General features: G+C 39.3%; 1 protein-coding gene across 2 annotated transcripts in view; it reads right to left on the bottom strand.

The window, feature by feature from the left end:
- The window catches only part of scai (suppressor of cancer cell invasion), a 42,077-nt gene extending 20,546 nt beyond the window's left edge, over positions 1-21,531 (bottom strand). For both annotated transcript variants that reach the window (XM_029444785.1, XM_029444786.1), the window contains exons 1-8: positions 21,228-21,531; positions 16,305-16,429; positions 8,906-9,001; positions 8,413-8,499; positions 7,514-7,612; positions 6,445-6,541; positions 5,002-5,100; positions 4,524-4,676 (exon numbers count right to left, since the gene is read on the bottom strand). In XM_029444785.1, the coding sequence (XP_029300645.1) occupies positions 4,524-4,676; positions 5,002-5,100; positions 6,445-6,541; positions 7,514-7,612; positions 8,413-8,499; positions 8,906-9,001; positions 16,305-16,411 (738 nt within the window). In that variant the 5' untranslated portion in view covers positions 16,412-16,429; positions 21,228-21,531. The remainder of the gene's footprint in view (positions 1-4,523; positions 4,677-5,001; positions 5,101-6,444; positions 6,542-7,513; positions 7,613-8,412; positions 8,500-8,905; positions 9,002-16,304; positions 16,430-21,227) is intronic.
- Between the last annotated feature and the right edge of the window lie 4,823 nt (positions 21,532-26,354).

Here is a 26,354-nt window from a genome sequence, read left to right as displayed (position 1 = left end):
ACTCAAACACTGACTCACTCAAACACTGACTCACTCAAACACTGACCGACTCACTTAAACACTGACTCACTTAAACACTGACTGACTCAAACACTGACTGACTCAAACACTGACTGACTCACTCAAACACTGACTCACTTAAACACTGACTGACTCAAACACTGACTGACTGACTCAAACACTGACTCACTCAAACACTGACTCACTCAAACACTGACTCACTCAAACACTGACCGACTCACTTAAACACTGACCGACTCACTTAAACACTGACCGACTCACTTAAACACTGACTCACTCAAACACTGACTCACTCAAACACTGACTCACTCAAACACTGACCGACTCACTTAAACACTGACTCACTCAAACACTGACTCACTCAAACACTGACTCACTCAAACACTGACTCACTCAAACACTGACCGACTCACTTAAACACTGACTCACTTAAACACTGACTGACTCAAACACTGACTGACTCAAACACTGACTGACTCACTCAAACACTGACTCACTTAAACACTGACTGACTCAAACACTGACTGACTGACTCAAACACTGACTCACTCAAACACTGACTCACTCAAACACTGACTCACTCAAACACTGACCGACTCACTCAAACACTGACCGACTCACTCAAACACTGACTCACTCAAACACTGACCGACTCAAACACTGACCGACTCACTCAAACACTGACTCACTCAAACACTGACTCACTCAAACACTGACTGACTCAAACACTGACTCACTTAAACACTGACTGACTCAAACACTGACCGACTCACTCAAACACTGACCGACTCACTCAAACACTGACCGACTGACTCAAACACTGACCGACTGACTCAAACACTGACCGACTCACTCAAACACTGACCGACTCACTCAAACACTGACTCACTCAAACACTGACTCACTCAAACACTGACTCACTCAAACACTGACCGACTCACTTAAACACTGACCGACTCACTCAAACACTGACTCACTCAAACACTGACCGACTCACTCAAACACTGACCGACTCACTCAAACACTGACCGACTGACTCAAACACTGACCGACTGACTCAAACACTGACCGACTCACTCAAACACTGACCGACTCACTCAAACACTGACTCACTCAAACACTGACTCACTCAAACACTGACTCACTCAAACACTGACCGACTCACTTAAACACTGACCGACTCACTCAAACACTGACTCACTCAAACACTGACCGACTCACTTAAACACTGACTCACTTAAACACTGACTGACTCAAACACTGACTGACTCACTCAAACACTGACTCACTTAAACACTGACTGACTCAAACACTGACTGACTCACTCAAACACTGACTCACTCAAACACTGACTCACTCAAACACTGACTCACTCAAACACTGACTCACTCAAACACTGACCGACTCACTTAAACACTGACCGACTCACTTAAACACTGACTCACTCAAACACTGACTCACTCAAACACTGACTCACTCAAACACTGACCGACTCACTTAAACACTGACCGACTCACTTAAACACTGACTCACTCAAACACTGACTCACTCAAACACTGACTCACTCAAACACTGACCGACTCACTCAAACACTGACCGACTCACTCAAACACTGACTCACTCAAACACTGACTCACTCAAACACTGACTCACTCAAACACTGACCGACTCACTTAAACACTGACCGACTCACTCAAACACTGACTCACTCAAACACTGACCGACTCACTTAAACACTGACTCACTCAAACACTGACCGACTCACTTAAACACTGACTCACTTAAACACTGACTGACTCAAACACTGACTGACTCACTCAAACACTGACTCACTTAAACACTGACTGACTCAAACACTGACTGACTCACTCAAACACTGACTCACTCAAACACTGACTCACTCAAACACTGACTCACTCAAACACTGACTCACTCAAACACTGACTCACTCAAACACTGACCGACTCACTTAAACACTGACCGACTCACTTAAACACTGACTCACTCAAACACTGACTCACTCAAACACTGACTCACTCAAACACTGACCGACTCACTTAAACACTGACCGACTCACTTAAACACTGACTCACTCAAACACTGACTCACTCAAACACTGACTCACTCAAACACTGACCGACTCACTCAAACACTGACCGACTCACTCAAACACTGACTCACTCAAACACTGACTCACTCAAACACTGACTCACTCAAACACTGACCGACTCACTTAAACACTGACCGACTCACTCAAACACTGACTCACTCAAACACTGACCGACTCACTTAAACACTGACTCACTTAAACACTGACTGACTCAAACACTGACTGACTCACTCAAACACTGACTCACTTAAACACTGACTGACTCAAACACTGACTGACTCACTCAAACACTGACTCACTCAACACTGACTCACTCAAACACTGACTCACTCAAACACTGACTCACTCAAACACTGACCGACTCACTTAAACACTGACCGACTCACTTAAACACTGACCGACTCACTCAAACACTGACTCACTCAAACACTGACCGACTCACTTAAACACTGACCGACTCACTTAAACACTGACTCACTCAAACACTGACTCACTCAAACACTGACTCACTCAAACACTGACTCACTCAAACACTGACCGACTCACTTAAACACTGACCGACTCACTTAAACACTGACTCACTCAAACACTGACTCACTCAAACACTGACTCACTCAAACACTGACCGACTCACTTAAACACTGACCGACTCACTTAAACACTGACTCACTCAAACACTGACTCACTCAAACACTGACTCACTCAAACACTGACTCACTCAAACACTGACTCACTCAAACACTGACCGACTCACTTAAACACTGACCGACTCACTTAAACACTGACTCACTCAAACACTGACTCACTCAAACACTGACTCACTCAAACACTGACTCACTCAAACACTGACCGACTCACTTAAACACTGACCGACTCACTTAAACACTGACTCACTCAAACACTGACTCACTCAAACACTGACTCACTCAAACACTGACTCACTCAAACACTGACTCACTCAAACACTGACCGACTCACTTAAACACTGACCGACTCACTCAAACACTGACTCACTCAAACACTGACTCACTCAAACACTGACTCACTCAAACACTGACCGACTCACTTAAACACTGACCGACTCACTCAAACACTGACTCACTCAAACACTGACTGACTGACTCACTCAAACACTGACTGACAAAGTTGCTGAGTGATGAAGTTGCACCATTGGTCGAAGTGAGTGATAACGCTAAACCATCTGCTGTTGCGCTTTCAAAATGAATTAACACCCTTTGTGGAGCAGTACATGGCATACACCATGAATCTATTAGGACATGCATATCATATACACAATTGACATACTTCTTCCATACAGTAGTGAAACTACACTGCCCGAAAAAAAAGTCACCACCTGGATTTAGCTAAGAAAATCGGTAAGGGCCTTCCATTGGATAATTACTGCAGTGATTAATATGTTTCTGCTGGCAACAAGTTACTTAACCCGAGCTGATGCGGTGAGTATCATAAGACATAGTAGACGTAGTAAGACATATCCTGTGGTCGTGGAAAGGATGTGAATCTGTTTCAGAAGGGTCAAATTATTGACAAGCAAAGAAAACGACTAAGGAGATTGCTGAAAGTACTAAAATGGGGTTAAGAACTGTCCAACGCATTATAAAAACGTGGAAGGATAGTGGTGAACCATCGTCTTCAGGAAGAAATGTGGTCGGAAAAAGCTGTTGAATGATGGTGATCGGAGATCACTTAAACGTTTTGTGGAATCAGCAGTAGAACTCACGGCTATGTTTAATAGTGAAAGTAAGAATATTTACACACGCACAATGTGAAGGGAACTCAAGGGATTTGGACTAAACAGCTGTGTAGCCATAAGAAAACCACTGATCAGTGAGGTAATTGGGGAAAATAGGCTTCAATTTGCTAGGGAGCATAAAGATCGGACTCTGGAGCCAGAAGAAGGTCATGTGGTCTGATGATCCAGATTCACCCTATTCCAGAATGACGGTGCATCAGGGTGAGAAGAGAGGCAGATGAAGCGATGCACCATCATGCCTCGTGCCTCTCTCATCATCAATACAAGATCTTGGTGGAAATTTAATGCAACTCTGGATGGAAATAAATGTTGTGACATTGCAGAAACTTATCGAAACGATACCACGACGAATGCGTGAGGTACTCAAAGCTAAAGGCGTCCAACGAAATATTAGAGTGTGGAACTTTTTTGGACGGGCAGTGTAATATTCAAGAGCAATGTAAGATGAAACATCAGAGAAAACAGAGCTACATGTAATACTGGAGAGTTATATATAGAAAAGGTGTGTTTGATATTGTTTGTTTGAGTAGAAAACTTGTTGTTGGCGCTTAAACAAACAAGAGTGGTTGATGTGTATGAAGTGTTAGGAACTGTGAATTAGAATTAGTGTGTTAAAACCTGGTTGTTACAGTTTCCGATGATTAGTGCATCTGCAAGGACGAGCTGCCCAACCACCATGCCTTGTTCCAGTGGAGGCACATTTCCCTCCTGTAGCCGATTGCTGGTGACAACGACAGAGTTGTTGTCATTCAGAACTACAATTGGATCTGCCTGAAAAAATGGAGAGAAACAAGAGTGAGCCGATGCTGAGCCAATGTACCTGGCAGAAGACAACTCGGTCCAGAAAGATGAAATGTTGCATTGATGTTTTATTACCAGTAATAAACTTCAGCCCTCAATTTGTCGTGCTGTTACAGATTACACAATTATGGGTTTTTTACCATTTTACCACTTTTTTATAAAGATAGGCTACATCAAGAACTCAGTGGACCTCAGGACAATCTAATCAAACAACATTTTAACTTGCATTATGGATAATAAAATGGACAACAATAAAAGTAATAATGTGTTGCGTTATATTTGGAGGGATAGTTACCTCTACAAAAGCTGCCACTTCCTGTAGAACCAGGTTCCATTCCAATTGGTCCTCTGTGTTGAATCGCTGTGTGTAATCTTCGATTTCCTCAGATAACTCCTGCAGGTAGAAGACAGGCATGAAGTTCCATGAAGGACGTGCAAATTTACAAATATACACTTTTTTTACCCTACTGCAAAAGTTTGACTTGTGCTAGATTCATAAATGAAGGTCTCCTACAAATTGCATATGGTAATAGATAACTTGCCCCAGTATTCTGAATTGGGAAAAGTGGAAGCTGCAATTAAAAGTTTTGTTTTTGTTTGTAAAGCCAGTGCATTAGTTTTGATGTCTCACTAAGGGATACACTCCTCACATATTCTCAGAATATGCAGAACAGTCCTTTGGTTCAATCCACTTGGCAGAAAGAGCCGCTCATGCTGGGTTATAATGAGAAGGTAGTGGCAATCGGTGAGGAGTTTCTGGTGCATGTGTAAAAGGAGCACAATTCTTCCTTAATAACCCATATTCAAACTGTCATTACTCCTTCTTAGCTGTCTCGCTTCAGCCCCCAACTCTAACTTAGCATAGGTCTGCACATCATCGGCAAACGTGACGTGAGGAAAAATGTCCTGGATTGTGCATGCTATAGAGCTATTGGTGGCCAAAAGGCTCACTAGGGGGCAGTATTGGAAGTGAGAGTGCTTAAGGTCACCTCCGAGCACAGGTCTCAGGACAACATGGGCTACACACCTGATACAGCTGTAAGTTCAGCACTGTGTTGACCAGGTGACAGGGAGGACTATGACCATGCTGGTCAAACTGACACACTTCTCTGTTAAGGAAAAGCAGGATATTTCATGGGAAATGGAAACCTCATCATGATAAAGTAAATCAAATTTAGCGCTGGACAAATAGTGACGGTTCACACTGCTGTGTGCCAGCAGTGAAATTGGTTCGTCTTAACACAAACAAATGACCTGAATATGTTTATTACAGGGCCTAAGCACCGCTGTAATGTTGGTGCACATGTGCAACACTCAGTCAGTCCATTGTGCCTGCTCTGTATGCATTTCAATATCAAATAACAACCTAGTCAAAGTTTTGACTAGTTTTGAATTTTGCTGCACAAGTCTTAATGGATAATTGTTATTTCATATTTGAAGAAATACAGGTAGGGGAGTGCTATAATTTCTAAGATGTATGCGCAATGGGGGCTTCCTGGTGGCAGAGGGGTTGGTGCACCAACTACAAACTGCCAAGTTCCTGGTTTGTGTGTGTTTTGTTCCACTCACTTCCTACCATCCCTCTGCTGTCCATATCCCATAGTGAGACACTGAAATTAATGCTTTGAATGATAACTTAAGTAAATGGGTGCAGGGAATGTCTTCATGGTCCTCACAAAACCAGGGTTGTCCAAGTCTTGATCACATAGCATGCTGTAGTTAAAAAAAACTTCAATACCTTCACCAAAACTTTGACTAGGTCCATCTTGTTCAGCAGTAAACAGACGACTATGTAGCGGGCATAATATCGAAGCTTCTTCACTACTAATTCTGGCCTGATAAAAGATAAGAAAAGACAATATGAATGTGTACACTCAAACAAATCCACATTAAAAGGACAGATGACTGACTCATGGTTCACATTTCACTCTGAGGATTACAATTAGCATGTTCGTGTTGTTACATACAACTGATCGTAGTTGCTTTCCAGTGTCTGTGCTTAAGATATTTAAAGAGTAAGTCTGATGATATTCTATATTTTTGCTTATTATTACTATTTTACTATTATTATTATTATTATTATTATTATTATATACTTTAAATATGCAGCACATATCCATAATATGTAGAAAATAAAAATGATATTTGGCTGAATTGTTTGTTTTTAATCTATTTATTTATCAAATGTAACTTATCATTTCATTTGTGAATCCACCTCTCGTCCTGCTTCTCTTAAGTGAGCAGAGTGTTTCCTAATTCTTTGTTCCCCATTTGGGCTTTATGATCCATTTATTGTATTAATTGTGACATCTTTCCGTGTTATAATACATACTACATTTATAAGGGTTGAAGCAACGTTGCATATATCGGTACCATTTACATTATTGGTTTTAACTTCTTGTTCTGTACTGCAGATATGTATGTGCAAAATGTTAGTATGTACGAGTATATGTTAACCTTTTTTGTGGGTGAGCTGTGTGCTGTGTATATGTTATGTATAAACATATGTTTGTATGTCTAGATGCATGTCTGGCAGCTTTTTTCACCTGCATCCATGACAGTGACTTACAGTGACTTTATTTGTGGTTCTGTCATATTATTGTTACACCTTACTGACCAGTCCTTAAACACAGTGTTTTGATTTATTACATTTAGTCACGGCTGCATGGCTTATGGTAAGTTTACATTATCAAAAAATAATAAAACATTTGATTCTAAAAAATAAATCTTGAAAGCTATTTATTATATACCAAAAAACCTCCTGACAACTCACAACATTTGAAGAAAATCTTGTTTTTGGAACTCACCTGTCCTCTTTGTTAACCTGAAAGTAGTAGGAGCGCTGACGGATGGCTGAGTAGAATGAAAAGGCCTCATTCAGGTAACTTGTCTCTGAGGTACGAAGGCTGTCAATCAAGATTAGAAAGTAAAAGGTGTATTACTATTACTGAAGTTAGATGCTAAAACATGTTCTAAATTAAAGCAGTCTGTGACTTATAGACTCAGTCAAGGGGAGAATATGTTATCCTACAGTATGTGACGTGTACTGCAACAGAAGAGGATGTTGGACAGAGATCTACACAAAGACCCTGAGGCAGCAGAGTGAGATCATTTTACCAAACTACTAACAAAATATGCCCATTGCGATATCTGAAATCTAAAAAACCTCAGTAAATGATGATGATGTGAAGTGAAAATGATTTTTGTATTGTTGTAATAGCAGTATATGTCATATTGAATCTCTAAATTCATTCTGATTAAGGCCTTATTATTATTATTATTATTATTATTGGTCAAAGAGTAGTGTTTTTCTCTAAGGCAGAGGTGTTCAACAGGGGGTCTGCGGAGGTCGCAAAAGCTTTGGTTGATTAGACAATTATAAAAAAAAATTCTTTCCACAAATTTAAATGTCTTTAAATACACATTAACATGAATCCAACATATTGTAGCAAACGGATAAATGGAGGTAGACGATGTCACACACACACACACACACACACACACACACACACACACACACACACACACACACACACACACTCTGTTTTAATTCTATATATCTTGCAGTCCTGGATGATTAGATAATAAATCTTTAAATTACACTATTACATTTAAGTAACGTATTTTTGTTCCTACACCCCTTTCTTGAACAGACAACAGTGAAAACACTTATTGATGTGTGTGGATGAGGCGTAGGTTGACTTACTAGTAGTGGTAGTAAAGCTGTCCTATTTTGGATGCAACTTCCCCAATCTGCCATCTCTTCAAGCCATACCGACTGTCCAGAACCTGCCTGTCAATAAACGAAAACATATAATACTGAGCACTCGACAATGAAACAATTCACCAGTACATCCGACAAATGACACATTACATTACATGTGCATCTGTCTTTATGTTAATAAAATAAGAAACACATGCCATGTCAAAATTGGCCCTATTTACATTAATTTGTAATGGAACGGGAATATGGTGAACACTAGTCCTTATAAGTTTAATATTGCTATATTGTTTGTAAACCCATCTAGGGTTTTGAATGACTACATGGAGGAATTATATCCAGACTCAATATGTTTCCTTATTCAGACAAACCCTCACAACAGCTATGGATTGTACCCTGAACCACATACTTGAAACACTGCACTCTTAAAATTAAATTAAATTAAAAACAATGTGAACCAATAAGAGATGGAAATAACCTGTGCTGCTGCTGAAACTTCCACAGCTTAGTGTAGACATCAAAAGTCCGTCCAAAGTAGGACTGCCACTGCTTGTGTCCATATTGAGGAAGGTCTCTGCAGCAAAGAGCACAATAGGAGAGGAGGAGGAGGAGGAGGAGGAGAGGAAAGAGACAGTCACATACATAACATATTGGAATGCTCTCAGCTATACAATCAACCGGACTGCAATCAAAGAACACTCAAACCTTTTGGGGAAATACAGCATTTAGCAGTCAAAGTGCTCAAGTTCCTCAGGGTCTGGAGGCTGTTGAGACTTCTTTATGACACTTTACACATGATAAAAAAATAATGATTTGTACATTTAAGAGAATGCTTTCAAATACTTACTTGGCTTATGACTTGTACATTTATCTACAGTGACGGTTTGGTGCTCACATTCTGAGACTCAGGACCTGCAGCTAGTTCCTAAAGGGGCGGGGCAGTGGCGCAACCCATGAGATTCAGTAAATGGACTCTCACCCTGCATTCCAAGACCCACACTACTATACCATTTAGTATGTCCCAATTCAAAGTATGTCAAATGCAGAATGCCAAAAATACCAGGATCCGGATACTGCATCCGGTCGCATTTTGCAGTATGAAAGTCAGCATGTTTTTTTAACTGTTCTGACCCACAATCCCTTGCACAGCAGTTAAATGGTAAATTGACAGCATTTAAATTGCACTTTTCCAATCTTTGAGACCACTCAAAGTGCTTTACACATGTCAGCATTCACCCATTCACACACATTCATACATCTCTCTAGACCAGGGGTCGGGAACCTTTTTGGCTGGGAGAGCCATAAAAGCCAAATTTTTTTTATGCATTTCTTTGAGAGCCATATATTTAATAAATTTGAATGCAACTTTATGCGTGCATTTTTTAAGAATAACACGTCTCCGATTACTAATGGCAGTATCAGTGTTTCATTGAACATGTGCTCTTTTATTAAATAAACTAAACGCTTACGTTATTTATCTCATTTATGTGCACGTTTCAGTGTTTACTGTACGGGTGTCAAACTCAAGGCAATTATATCCGACCAGCGAGAAAATATCATATGTCTGTCATAACTGGCCCGCCGGTTTTGGTAATTACATCAATGCATGGCACAACCACGGGAAAATACATTTGAGGAAGTATCTAAATGTGTGAATGGAATGAAAGTTTTTGGAAAGCAAAGGGAAAGACACCACAGATCTCTGGGACGATGTGAGCTGGACTGTTTGTGCGACATAATGAAGCATCTCACAGTTAAACCTGCAGCTTCAGGGCCGTGTGATCACGGACATGTATGATGCAGTGAGAGCTTTCTAAGCCGAGCTTTCTGTGGGAGACTCTGATGCAGAAGGAAACTTTAGTCAAAAGTGTTTCCAAACACTGACAAACATCTCCACCGCTGTGTTCCAGACCGCATTCTGCTCATAAACTGAGCGCATTTGCAGCTCAGATATTTAAATTGAACTGCTCAGCAATCCGTTTGCAGTTGACTTAAATATGTTCCATATCTTTTTGCACTTTATGTGTATCTTGTTCAATAAATGTGGACCGTGTTTGGCCCTCGACGTAGTCCCAGTTTTTAATGTTGGCCCTCTCTGTGATTGAGTTTGACCCCCCCGGTCTACTGCTTGTTTGTGCAGTTTCTCCTCTGCTGTTTCGCGAAGGGCCCTCTACACACACACACACATGTGCGAACACACCTTAACCTACTGCCAGAGACAGAGTGGAGGAAAGAGAGGGGAGAACTAAAAACAAATCCGCTGCTAGATGTTTTACTTTAAAATGACACAATATAATTATTTATTACTTGTTAATCATGTTAAAAGTCAGCTCAAAATTGTCTGCGAGCCATAATGCGTTATCGAAAGAGCCATAGGTTCCCGACCCCTGCTCTAGAGGCTAGTCATTAAGCAAGTCAAATCCATCCTCCCGCCCTTCCTGGACCAGTTTCAGTTTGCATATCGAGCTAACCGGTCCACTGAGGATGCAATCTCCTCTGTTCTCCACCCAGCCCTCACCCACTTAGACACAAAGAACTCATATGTTAGGATGCAGTTCATAGACTTCAGCTCAGCATGTAACACCATCATCCCCCAGCAGCTAGTCTGTAAACTAACAAACCTGGGCTTCAGCCCCTCTCTCTGCAACTGGCTGCTGGACTTCCTCACTGCAAGAGGGACCCGGGGACCCCCAGGGATGTGTGCTCAGCCCCCTGCTGACCCACGACTGCACACCCTCCTACAGCTCCAACCACATAGTCAAGTTTGCGGATGATACAACTGTAATTTGTCTCATCAGCAACAACAATGAGACAAACTGCAGGAAGGAGGTGAACCAGCTGGCCACATGGTGCAAAGATAACAATCTCTTCCTCAACGTGGGGAAAACAAAGGAGATTGTTATCGGCTTCAGGAGAACCCACATCCAACACCCCCACCCACTGACCATCAATGGTGCTGCTGTGGAGCAGGTGAGCAGCACCAAATTCCTGGGGGTGAACATCACTGAGGACCTCTCCTGGAGAAACAACACCACCTCACTCGCCAAGAAAGCCCCGCAGCGCCTCTACTTCATCCGCCAACTGAAGAGAGCAGGGGCCCCAACACCCATCAGGTACTTTTTCTACCGAGGCACCATCGAGAGCATCCTCAGCAGCTGCTGCACTGTGTGGTTCGGAAGCTGCACCGCCTCCAACCGCAAGACCCTGCAGCGCATATTGAACACTGCTGAAAGGATTATTGGTGCCTCACTCCTGACACAGGACATTTTCAACACCCGCCTCACCCGCAAAGCACTGAGCATCGTGGGTGACCCCTCCCATCCCTCCAACTGTATCTTCAGCCCCCTGCCTTCAGGGAGAAGGTTCTGTAGACTCCGGTCAAACTCCACCAGACTCAGAAACAGCTTCCTCCCCCAGGCTGTCAGGATGCTGAACCTCTCCCTCCTGCCCTGTAATGGAACCATGTTAGAACAAAGTAGTACGTCCCATCGGTCTCTGTCCTAACCCTCTAACGGGCTTGAGGTTATATACAGTAACTGTTATATCTATTTCATACATGCTACGCCTTCTAACAGGCCTCACAAGCTTCATTATTGGTAACGACCGGAGGCGAAGGATGCTAGGGATGTGATAGATGATGTGATCTTATTTACACATATAGCAGTTGCAGAGTAACATTACCTGACATGTGTTTTGTCCACCTGGCTGGAAAGCTGAGCAATGAGCTGAAGCTCTATATAAAACTCAGTAAAGCTGCAGATTCAGGTGATAATTCTCTGTAGGCTCATCATTACCAGATACACCTTTCACTTTGTCCCACTGTCTTCACATTTTTATTTGATACATTATTATTAAAGTATCTATTATAGCCATTTAGGTCTAAAAAGGTTATTCAGACATGATAACCATAACATCTCCATGTGAGAATTTTGTCACAATATGATTATATTAGAGCTGCAACTAACAAGTATTTTGAACTTTGATTAATATGTCTCCCTTTTTTAATGGTTAATCAATCAATTAATTGTGGAAATGCCTATCAGTTTCCAAGAGTCCAAGATGACACCTGCAAAACAGATTTTGTTTTCTTACCAAACTCAAAGATAATCAGTTCACAACATGAAACGGAGAAAAGCAGTAAATCCTCATATTTAAAAAGCTGGAACTAGTGAATGTTTTCCTGGTAAATGATACCAACAGATTAAGAAAAGTGTTGAATAGTTATCTGTTATACATGAAATAGCCAAACTATTGATTATGATCTGCCCCATTGTTAAAACAGTTATGGTATGGTAAGAAAAAAAAGCTCAGATTACTGTTGCTAACTATTAATGACCAAAATTAAATAAAAACGTCAGAAATTGTTTCTCTATTTCAGTAATTTCCCATGGGTCTGAATTTGTGAGCCCTTTAAAATATGTGCTTAGAGCTGATGATCAAGACATTCTGACAGTCATTCAAATCTGATGAGAGAACGCAGCGTCAGTTCTGACTAATGCATTACAAACTCAACCCAGAAACAGAACGTACCAACATCAAGGAGACCGGGTATAAAGAACAAGGAGAAGTTTATCCATCTATCTAATCAATCATATTGTGCATCCATGTATCAGTCCAGCTCAGGAGCCTGGCCCTTTTCTTTCTCTCCATTGGTATTGTCCTGCTTGGTTCTCCACCAGATGACAGGTTCACCAACTCCTTCTTCTCCAGATGGCCAATGGCACTCTACAGTCTTGCTAAACCTATTTTGAAATCCATTGCAACAATATCACAACAAAAACATTAAAATGCAAGAGTCAATCTGACTCTTGGTTTCCAACTGTTTTAAGTGACTTACTCTACAGGCACCAGGCGATCTTAAACCATTCCCTACTGTGCTCCAGAGGGGGCATCTTTTAGTTGCGGTCTCAAAGTCCCAGACTACATTCGTTTTCTGTGCTGGAATCAGCAGCAAAATTGAGCATTTTAAACAATCTCAGTCCCTTTCCTGAAGAAAGATAACATGTGAGGTTTGCTAAAGCTACAAAAAAACACAGCTTTGCTATGATTTAACAGAGAAAGTGTCTCCTTTACTCTCTAATCCCACTCTCACACCCTGCTGCTCTCTCAGCAGGTCATATGGTTTTTTAGAAAACCCTGATGAATTGAAATACTACTAGATCACAGCAATGTGCAAGGATATGGTAGATTGACTGGAATTTCAATAAAATATGTAATGCATCTCTGACCATCAAGCACTGACATTATAAAGAAATACATTTACTGAGAGTAAAGAGTAAATGTATCCATCATTTTACTACTTTACTTGTAATAAAATATTTCTAAATGAATTCAGTGCATAAGCTCACCGAACATTGATGAAAAACGAACTACTACACAAGGTAGGTCATTCTTTACGGTGCTGGTAGGTAGGATTATTAATTCAATTAAAAGTTACAGTTTTTAACATTGAAAACCTTTCGTAATATCAGTAAACTACCCAATGGGTTTGCTGATGCCAGTGTACAAATGTGCATGTCCTGAGCTTAATACACACACATCTTGCACAGCACAGTTGTACTGACAGGCCAGTATATCGCCCGACATTAACTTATTGATGATATATTAATATCTTTGTATATATTTGCCACTATGCAACAAGAGATTGCAGTACAGAGATGTCAAACCAGGTTTGCTGTTAATTAATTGGCAAAAGAAAATGTGAAGTAATGTACATTTCCATGCACTACTGTTGTAGCTCATTGTTAAGCTGTTTGGCCCACAGCTTTATTGCTTTGTGTCCCTTATAAACAGCTCAGTCTGAACAGGATTCAAAGATTCAAAATTATTATTGTCATATTCACAAAAGCTACAGCTTAGTTGTTGGCAATTAAAACCTTCAGTCCCAAGCTCCTCAACAATGCAGCATACAGCATACACCACTGTCATGGCTTGTTAACTTCCAAACCAGAAGGTTGTGAGTTCAACACCAGGGCTGCCACCATTGTACCCCTGAGCAAGGTACTTAACCCTGAGTTGCTCCAGGGAGACTGTCCCTGTAGTTAGTTCACTGTAAGTCTCTCTGGATAAGAGCGTCTGCTAAATGACTGTAATGTAATGTTAAGATTGGGAAATTGTGTCGTTCAAAATACTAACAATATGCAAGATTCAGGAAGATTAAGTGTAGACCGACTAAAATGGAAAGCTTTTGATAATAACTTTATACCGGCTCGATATGAAAACAACCCCTCAATGGAAGTGAAGATCCAAATCAAAATACAAGGAAAGTAAGAATTATATCAAAGATTTATCACCAATGATAAAAACTGAAGAAAGAGAGCTTAATATGGAGATATCACATGCAGTAATGATAGGCAAAACGTGACATCATACATGCACCAATGCATGCTGATGGCTGGAATCTTACTTCTTTTTCTTTTTTTTAAGGTGAAAGGCAAGCAGTTACATATTCATCAGATATGTTGGAGAGACTGAGGATCCTTTGATGAAAAGCACTCGCATATCTTTGGAAAAGTCAGTTGCATTTTGGGAAATGGTATGTAAAGTACCTCAACAAACACTAGGATATGAAGTCTCTTTGAGTAGTATGGAACTTATCTCTGTAGTTTCTCTGAAGAATAAAGAAGCCATAGATCATTTCATTAAAATACTATTAACAGCAAGCAAAAATGCTATTACAAGGAACTGGGGAAAAGTAGCTTCCACCACACAGGACACCACTGGGTTCAAGTAAATAGCATCGTATTACGAAATTGGTTATCAGGCTTCCCAAGTTCATGGTAGTAATAAAGACATAGGAAAGCCTCGGAAACAGTGGCACTGTTAATAACCTAACAGCGCTTAAATCACACTGTTAGTTAATATTGACCTTAAATGTTATGATAAACATTGTATTTGGATATTTACTAAGCACTGTTCTGCCGGATTTTAGGTTGATGGTCAATTAGCCTTTTTTATATGAAGTAATGTAACAACCTAACCCTCCCCAGTAGAAATTACACCCTTGATTCAAACATTTAAACTCAGGGTATCTGCAGGTACTAAGTACTGATCCAGCGCTCTTTTTCCCCAAATTTTACATTTGTTTATCTCAGTGTAGGAATTACATATACTCATCCAAGATAACAGGAGGCCAGGGAGTGCCAGAAATTAAACAGCACATTGTGTCAGTATGAAAGCAACTGAATATAAATAAAATGGAAACTGACTGTCAAATATTCCTCAGAACCCTCATCAGCGAGGATCTCACCTGGTCTCTCAACACACAACAGAACATTAAGAAATCCCAGCAGCGACTGTACTTCCTAAGGAGGCTGAGGAAATGTGGCATGGCATCCAAAATTCTCAGCAACTTCTACAGAAGTACAGTTGAGAGCGTCCTCACCAGTGCCATCACGGTCTGGTATGGAAACTGCACTGCCCGGGACAGGAAGCCACTCCAGTGTGATAAAAACTGCACAGTACATCGCAGGAGCAGCCTTCCTCTCACTTCAGGACATTTAAACCACCAGGGTCACCAGGAGAGCCCACAACATCATCAGGGACAGTACACACCCCCAGCACAGACTCTTCACTCTCCTTCATCAGGCAGGAGGAGTCTGAACTCCAGGACCACGAGACTGACAAACAGTTTTTCTACCCGCAGGCCATCAGGCTTGTGAACATGCTCTCTCTCTCTCTCTCCCCCCCCCTCTCATATTTCACAGGACTAACACTGTAATGTGCAATACCTTTTACCTCTAGGATTAGTAAAGTAAGTTTTTCATTGTATGGTATAACTGTCTGTTATTTGTGCATATGACAATACATATCTTGAATCTTGAACATTATGCTTGATAATACAAAGCAGTCCAGCAGACGGAGTAAGAAAAACTGACCTTAGCCCATTGAAGAGTTGTTTGGACTTGTCCAGGAGATAGCAGAAATCTGTGACAGTCTTCCTTTCGCCTAATGGAATATCATCCTCAGTCTCAGCTCCAGTCATGACACTGACTTTTCACACCTAATCACAAACAAAATTAACACTGTATTTACACTGAAGAGAGGTACTGTCTTATAAATACTGATTAGTAAAAAATGTAAAATATTGTAACCAGTTGCAACTTGACCAAAGTACCAGGGACCAATGTGAACTACTTATGATTTATTAACTAACGAGATACATTTCAACCATGTTGATGCCAAAACTATTGCTACTCAACAGGCATTGCTAGTTGCAGATATCTGAGCTTCTTACTGGTGCCCTACTTAAATATGAATAGAAATAAGGAACTATGGAGGAAATGCGTCACATGGTCACCTTTTTTAGGTTGACCTGGGCTGTCCCAGATTTCACTCTCAGAGGCTGCAACCTGCAGTTTGCTAAGATGGATGTACAATCAGGTCAAGGCAGCACTCAGTCAGGTCACAATGTTCAGTGAATGCCGTGCAAAAATTGCTGCCAATTAAAAGTTTATTCTGCCATGGAATTTACTGACTATAGCTTTATAGCTACTAGTTTCTGAGATAGTGTGGGTGGGGGTGTGGGGGTGGAGAGAGAAGCATAGAGAGAGATGATATAGAGATATAGTCATGGAAGGAAGAGAGGAAGAGGGGAGAGAGCGAGAGAGAGGAGGAGATAGAGGAGGTATGATAGAGAGGAGAGAGATAGAGAGAGAGGGAGATATAGGAGAGAGCGAGGAGAGAGAGAGAGGGAGAAGGAGGGATAGAGAGGAGAGGAGAGAGAGAGAGAGCGAGAGAGAGGAGGAGGAAGGAGGAAGAGAGTCGTAGGAGAGAAGAGAGAGAGAGAGAGAGAGAGCGAGAGAGAGAGAGAGAGAGAGAGAGAGACAGGAGAGAGAGAGAGGAGAGGGACAGAGAGAGATAAGAGAGAGAGAGAGAGACATGAGAGAGAGAGAGAACACACAGAGAGAGGAGATGAGGAGAGAGAGAGATAGAGAGAGCGAGATATAGAGACTGGAGGACTACCACACACACACACACACAGAGAGAGAAGAGAGGAGAGAGAGAGAGAGAGGAGAAGAAGAGAGAGAGAGAGAGAGAGGAAGAGAGAGAGAGGACACACAGAGAAGACAGACAGAGAGAGAGAGGGACCACAGAAGAGAGCAGGGAGAGAGACAGACACAAGAGGAGAGAGAGAACACAACCAGATAAGGAGGGAGAGAGAGAGAGGACACCAGAGAGACAAACAGAAGAGAGAACACACAAAGTAGAGGAGAGAGAGAGAGAGAGAGAGAGAGAAGAGGAGAGGAGAGAGAGACCACACAGGGGAGAGAGAGAACAGAGAGATAGAGAGAGCGAGAGCGAGACACTACAGAGAGAGAGAGAGAGAAAGAGAGGAGAGAGAGAGAGAGCGAGACACAGAGAAGCAGATAGAGAGACACAGAAGAGAGGGGAGAGAGAGAACAGAGAGAGACAGAGGAGAGGATAGAGGACAAGAATAAACAGGAGTAGAGAGGAAGAGAGTATAGAGAGAGAGGGAGTGGGGGGGAAGAGGAATGGAGAGAGGAGAGAGGAGATATGAGAAGAGAGAAAAAAAAAGAGAGAAGCGGGGGGAGGAAGAGAGAGAGAGGAGAGAAGAGAGAAAGAGAGATAGAGACACACAGGGGAAGGAAGAGAGGGAGGAGAGAGGGAGAGAGAGGGAGGGAGAAGAGAGAGGAGAGAGAGAGAGGAGAGAGAGAGAGAAGAGAGAGAGAGAGAGAGGAGAGCAGACAGAAGAGAGAGAGACCACACAGAGAGGAGAAGAGAGAGGACGAGAGAGAGGGGAGAGAGTAGAGAGAAGAGAGAGAGAGAGAGAGAGAGGGGGAGGAGCAGAGAGAGAGAGAACACAGAGTAGAAGAGAGGACACACATAAGAGAGACAGAGAGAGGAGGAGAACAGGAGAGAGAGAGGGGACCACCACAGAGAGAGAGAGAAGAAGAGAGAGAGAGACACACAAGAGAATGAGAGACGAAAAGGAGAGAGAGAGAACAGGCTGAGAAGAGACTGAGAGAGAGCGAGAGAGAGAGAGGAGAAACAAGAGAGAGAGAGAGAGTAAGAGAGAGAGACACACAAGAGAGAGAGAGAGACAGAGAGAGAGAGGACACACAGGAGAGAGAGAGAGAGACAGAGAGAGGAACCAGGGAGGGAGAGAGAGCGGAGAGAGAGAGAAAGAGAGAGAGAGAGAAGAGAGAGAGAGAGAGAGAGAGAGAGAGAGAGAGAGAGAGAGAGAGAGAGAGAGAGAGAGAGAGATAGAGAGAGACAGAAGAGAGAGAGAGAGAGAGAGACAGGAGGAGAGATGAGAGAAGGACTAGGAGGAGAGAGAGAGAGAGACAGAGACACACAAAAGGCGAGAGGGACAGGAGAGAGAGAGAGAAGAGAGAGAGAAGAGAGATGAGCGAGAGGAGGAAGAGAGAGAGAGAGGAGGGGGGGAGAGAGAGGAGAGAGAAGGGAGAGAGGCGAGAGGATAGAGAGAGAGACCGAGACAGAAGAGACAAGAGGAGAGAGAGACACACAAGGAGGAGAGAGGAGACAGACAAGACCAGAAGAGAGCCACGAGAGAGGAGAGCAACAGAGAGAGAGGCGGACAGCATACAGAGAGAAGAGGAGAGAGGAGAGAGGAGAGATGAGAGAGAGGAGATGGGGGGGAGATAAGAGAGAGAGAGAAGAGGTGGGGAGAAGAAGATAGAGAGAGGGAGGGGGGAAGAGGAGGAGAGAGACAGAACAGAGGAAGAGAGAGACAGGAATAGACAGACAGGAGAGAGAGAGAGAGGGAGAGAGAGACAGAAGAGAGAGAGAGACAGGAGAGAGAGGAGACAGACAGAGGAGAGAGACAACACAGAGAGAGAGAGACAGAAAAACAGAGAGAGAGAGAGAGGGGACCATCCAGAGAGAGGACAGACAGAGAGGACACACAGCAGAGGAGAGGGAGAGAGACAGACCACAACAGGAGAGAGAGAGGAGAGGAGACACAGGAGAGATGTGAGAGAGGAGAGAGGAGCGAAGACAGGACCTAGAGAGAGAGAGAGGACAGACGGAGAGAGAGGAGGACAGAGAGAGACGAGAGACAGAGAGACACAGAGAGAGAGAGAACAGAGAGACAAACCATAGAGAGAGAGAGACGGAGAGAAAAGAGAGGAGAGAGAGAGAGACCCAGAGAGAGAGACCACACAGAGAGAGAGATGAGAGAGAGAGAGACACCACAGAGAGTAGAAGAGGAGACAACACAGATAGAAGAGAGACACACAGAGAGAGAGAGAGAGAGAGGACAACAACACAGAGGAGATGATGAGAGAAGAGATGACACAAGAGAGAGAGAGGAGAGAGACACACACAGAGAGGAGAGAGAGAGAGAGAGGAGGACACACAGAGAGAGAGAAGAGAGACACACAGAGAGAAGAGAGAGAGAGAGAGACCACCACAGAGAGAGAGATAGCGACACATAGAGAGGAGAGAGAGAGAGCGAGAGAAGAGATAGAGAGAGAGCTATGAGAGAGAGACACACCAGAAGATATTACACACAGAGATATACACACTATCGAGATAGAGAGATATAGAGAGAAGAGATAGAGAGAGAGAAGAGTTATATGGTGTATATATATATAGATAGAAGTATAGATAGAACACCAGATAGATACACAGCCATTATATATAGATTATATATAGATAGATGTGTATATAGAGATAGAGAGATATAGAGAGGAAGAGACAAGGACATAAGAGAGATAGAGAGAGAGAGGAGATAGGAGAGAGACAGAGACCAGTAGAGAGATATATAGAGATAGAGATATATAGATAGAGAGAGAGATAGTAGATAACGATAGATAGAGGATGAGAGAGATATGAAAGATAGATGACTAATATAATTATACTATGAAGATTATATATATACAAATACATATTATATATATATAGTATATAAATCTATATATTACATACTACATATATACACATTACATATAATATATACATATACTATATAGATATTATATTATATATATATATATATATATATATATAATATATATATATATATATATGTATATATATATGGTGTGTGTGGTATGGTGTCTATTTGTTCTTTCACTGTAACTGAGCTACTATGCCATAATAACAACAATAACCACCAACACTGTTGATTGGCAATAATGTATCTATCTGTTATCATTAAGAAGGGTCATAAACACCTGCGTGGCTTATGTATCTCAGTAACATATTGGTATTTAGCTCTAAACTGACTAAATATGCTGAAAGATTCCATGCAGGATAGAAAATGTGTCTTTAGACATTTGACGGCTCTCATTCAGTTTTACAGAAAGGTGTCCTTAATGTGAAAATGACAGGACGTTTGCGGCCGCAATTATATGAGAAATGTACCAAGCGATATAATGAGCCTTTTGCGACAATACACGACAGACCTCTGACTGAGAGGCTCGAGGCATGTCACTTCAAACATGCATTAAAGGAATTACGAGGCATCGTTCAGCTAGTGTATTGTTTCAAAATCATTATCTATATACGTTATTTAATATCGGTACTGAGTCTGCTAAACTGTAAGGTAAACTAATATTGAACTCGGGTCGGGTCGTTAGCTATAACCTAAAATAACAATTATATCGTCGCCAATATCGGCAAAATTGAGTCAGGACACCACTCCATTAACGTCACAACAAAATACACATCTGGAATACACATTACTACATAATGTATGGAAAACAAAGATAACCAACGGTAGCTAATATGTGTCAGGTAAGAAAGACAGGTCACACAGCCTGGCTGCAGCTGCTTTCACCACCTCTGCTTGTGTAATTCACATTTTTCCTTACCTCGCCAGCCGGCTAACGTTGAGAAATAGGAGTACCACTGTGATGCTTCTCAAAAATCAGTGCAAAAGCCACGACGAGCTGTATAGGTGAAGCGCGCCTTTCTTGGCATCTCACTGTGTGTAACTGACACTGGACCGCTGTACAACGAGCCGTATCCCCTAGCAGCGTGGAAGGGACTGCTATCTGTTAAAGCCTAAATGCTACTTTGTATGAAAGGATGTTGTCCTGTGACAGGTAAGGAGGCAGGAGGAGACAGGGCGAGGGCAGCCGCTGGCTCCGCTCCACTATAACTGGCTAGCTACTTCCGGGTCAACATTTTCAGAATAGAAGCTTCCACGCGCCTGTTACAATGGTTACAATACGTCAAGATTACATTTTATTTCCAGCCGTTAAGCTTCATTGGCAAAATAATCAAACATGAATATTTACAAAACTGAATCAAAATCAAATGGTTCTTTACGTGAGCAATTCATAAATCTCAATATTCATTCATACATTTTAAGCAAAATGATTCCTCCAGTTCTTCTTCTTCTTCTTCATCGGTGTTTTACGGCAGCCGGCATCCGTTATGCTGTACTGCTGCCACCCTCGGGAACTAGTTCATTACTGTGCCATCTTCCTTCGAGATAAATAATTTCTAGACCAGTGTCTCTCTGGAAGTCAAACAGACGTTGTATTCCTTTTCCTTTACCTCCATATTTTGAATACTTCTTTCTGATATTTCTGTCAACCCCATTTTTTTCATTTCAGTTAACATAATTTCTATTTCTGCCCCGTATCTCCTACATGACACAAATACATGCTTTGCTGTCTCTGGCTGCTGGCCCTGCTCACATACCCCGGTTGGGTGCTTCCCTAAGATAAAGAGTGTACTGTTCAGATTGGTGTGTCCCACTCTCATTCTGGTCAACTGTACCTGTTCGCTCATGTGCTTGCTGTACTGCCTACTCTGCTTGGTAAAGAATAGAGGTGTCTCCCTTTTGTTTCCCACTCCCAGTACTGTTACCACTCCTAGGTTTTTTTCCTCTTTCCTTTTTCCTTTAGATTTAGATAGTTCAGTTTTATGTTTACCTCTATGTCTTTCTTTTTAACGGCTTCCTTTGGAAACTTGTCCACCTTGTTCCTCAGAATGCCAATATGTGTGTCCTCATTAATCTGTGGAGTGCTAACAGGGTTTCATGGACGAAGTCAGGCCGACTCTGGGATGTACCAGACCCAATACCCTCGATTGCAGACAAAGAGTCACAACATAACAATTTTTTACGAGACTTAATTTGTTCAATCCACTGGACTGCCATCTACATAGCATACTGCTCTGAAATTACAGTAAGGTAGTTGGATGTTCTTTTGTTCAGCCCCTGAACTACCATAGCACCTCCTGTTTCCTCAGCTGCTGGATCGTTCGACCCGTCTGTATATATTAAAAGATGCTCCATGCACCTATTTTCTATGTGGCAATCATTTTCATTCACTAGGTCTTCTTCTGTATTCCTCACTCCATTATCCAATTAAATATATTGCCTCCTACTCCCATTAAATGCAACCTGATTAGAAGACTGTCTTTCCATAACATGTCATACGCCTTAACTCTTTCTTAATTAACTTGTGCTTTTCAGGGCGTCCCGGTTCCCACCTACCTTTTTCTAACAGGAGTATTAGTATTTCATTAGCCTAAAGTATGTGCTTTTGGGGCTATAGGTTTATAATTTGCTGGATTGCTTGCATCTTTACCTGGCTTTCTAATAGGCACAATGAAAGCTTTCTCCCACCTTTCTGGTATTTGCCCCTCTTCCCACACTTTAATATATAGCTCCAATAGCTTCTGGAGTCACTCTTCACTCAAATGCTTTAAAATTATATAGCAAATGTCATCCTTCCCTGGGGCTGAGTTCTTCCATTTGGCCAGAGCCTTGCTTTGCAATTAATTGTTTTTTGCTTTCAGCATTTTCTGCAGGAAATGCATGTTCTAGTTCAGGCATTTTAATTCGTACTAAGCTTCAGGCATACAGTCAAAAATTCTCTCTTCAACAGACTCATTCCTTAAAGCTCATAGATGAGATGTTCCTGTTCTTAAACTACCTTGAATTGTAGTCCAAAGCAGAGGGATCTTAATCACATGGAGCAACATTCTCTATGCTATTATAATAATAATAATAATAATAATAAGATATATATAAGATATATATTATATTATATTAATATCTAGATAGAGATTAGGATAGATATAGATCTATATATATTATTAATAATAGATAAGATATAGAGAGAGATAAGAGATCTATAGAATCTATATATCGATTATAGATCTATTAATATTACTTAGATATAGGAGAGATAGAGAGTTATTAGGAGATATAATCTAGAGAAGTATAGAGAGATATATTCTTATTATAATAATTATATAGATATAGATAGATAGGAGATTATAAGTAATCTCTATAGAAGAATCTCTAGATTATCCCTTATCTAGATTATATAAATCTTATATATATAGATATTTAGTCTACTAATATATATAGATATAGATATATCTTAGAATACTATATAGATTATTATAAAGATATATATATCTTATTATAATATCCTATATTTATATCAGATATAGAGAGATTTTATAATCTATTAATATATTTATATATTAGTTCCTAATATATATATATATTATTATAATAATATATAATAGATCTATCTCTCTCTCTCTGTCTTCTTCCTATATCTCTCTCTATAGCGCTCTCGCTCGTCTTATAGTCTCGCCTCTTATTATCCTATCTATATCCTCTTCTTCTCATCTCTATATTCTTATTACTATATCTCTCTATATATATATATATTCTATCTATATCTATCTAGATCTATATCTCTCTCTCTCTCGATAGAGCTATATCTCTCTCTCGATAGCTAGAGCTATCTATCGCTAGAGCTATATATAGATAGAGCTATATATCTATCTAGAAGAGCTATATATAGATAGAGCTATATATCTATCTAGATAGATAGAGCTATATATAGATAGAGCTAGCCTATCTCGCTAGAGCTATATATAGATAGAGCTATATATCTATCTAGATAGAGCTATATATAGATAGAGCTATATATCTATCTAGATAGATAGAGCTATATATAGATAGAGCTATATATAGATAGAGCTATCGCTATATATAGATAGCGCTATATATAGATAGAGCTATCTATCTATCTAGATAGAGCTATCTATCTAGATGGAGCTATCTATCTAGATGGAGTATATCTAGATAGAGCTATATATAGATAGAGCTATATATAGATAGAGCTATATATAGATAGAGCTATATATATAGATAGAGCTATATATATAGATAGAGCTATATATATAGATAGAGCTATATATAGATAGAGCTATATATAGATAGAGCTATATATATGATAGAGCTATATAGATAGAGCTATATAGATAGAGCTATATAGATAGATAGAGCTATATATATAGATAGAGCTATATATATAGAGCTATATATAGATAGACTATAATATAGAGCTATAGCTATAGATCTATAGATAGAGCTATATATATAGATAGAGCTATATATATATATATATATATATATAGCTATATATATATATAGCTATATATATTATAGCTATATATATATATATATATATATATTATATATAGCTATATATATATATATATATATAAGCTATAGGTATAATATATATATATATATATAAAGCTATAATCTATATATCTATATATACTAATATAGTCTATATATAGAGATATATAGCTATATATCTATATATCTCTAGCTATATATATAGCTATAGCTATATAGCTATATATATATAGCTTATTATATAGCTATATATATATAGCTATATATATTAGCTATATATAGCTAGCTATATATTATATAGCTATATATATTATAGCTATATATATCTAGCTATATATATATAGCTATATATATAGCTATATATATATATAGCTCTATATTATATAGCTATATATATATAGTTATGATATTATATATATATTATATATAGCTATATATCTATATATATATATATATATAGATATATATATAGCTATATATAGCTATATATATATAGCTATCTCTATATATATATAATAGATATATATATATATAGCTAGATATATATAATAGCTAGATGAGATAGATATATCTAGATATATCTAGCGGATATATATAGATATATATATATATATATATATATATGAGATATATATATATATATAGCTAGATATATAGCTTAGGATATATATAGACTATATCTATATATATATCTATATATATATATTATATATATATATATATAGCTAGATAATATAATCTATCTAGATATATCTATCTATATATATATCTATATAGATATATATATAATATATATATAGCTATATATATATAGCTACTATATGCTATATATATATATATATAGTCTATATATATAGCATATATATATATATATATCTAGATATATCTATATATATCTAGATATACCCCACCTATATATATATATATATATATATAGATATATCTAGATATATCTATATATATCTAGATATATCTAGCTATATATATATAATATATATATATATATATAATAGATAGATATATCTAGATATACTATATATATCTAGCTATACTATATAGCTATATATATCTAGCTATATATATCTAGCTATATATATAATATATATATATATATATATATATATAGCTATATATATAGCTATATATATAGCTAGATATATATAGATATATCTAGATATATCTATCTATAGATATATCTATATATATATATATATATATATATATATATATATAGCTGTATATATATATATATATATATATATATATATATATATCTAGATATATCTATATATATATAGATATATATATATATCTATATATATCTAGATATATCTAGCTATATATATATATATAGATAGATAGATAGATATATCTAGATATATCTATATATATCTAGCTATATATATATATAGCTATATATATCTCTATATATATCTATATATATCTAGCTATATATATCTAGCTATATATATATCTCTATATATAGCTATATATATCTAGCTATATATATATCTAGCTATATATATATATAGCT

This window comes from Cottoperca gobio, chromosome 12 (assembly GCF_900634415.1).
Source record: "Cottoperca gobio chromosome 12, fCotGob3.1, whole genome shotgun sequence".
Taxonomy (NCBI): domain Eukaryota; kingdom Metazoa; phylum Chordata; class Actinopteri; order Perciformes; family Bovichtidae; genus Cottoperca; species Cottoperca gobio.
The sequence above is the reverse complement of the archived record's forward strand: the minus strand, read 5'-3'. Positions and strand labels throughout refer to the sequence as shown.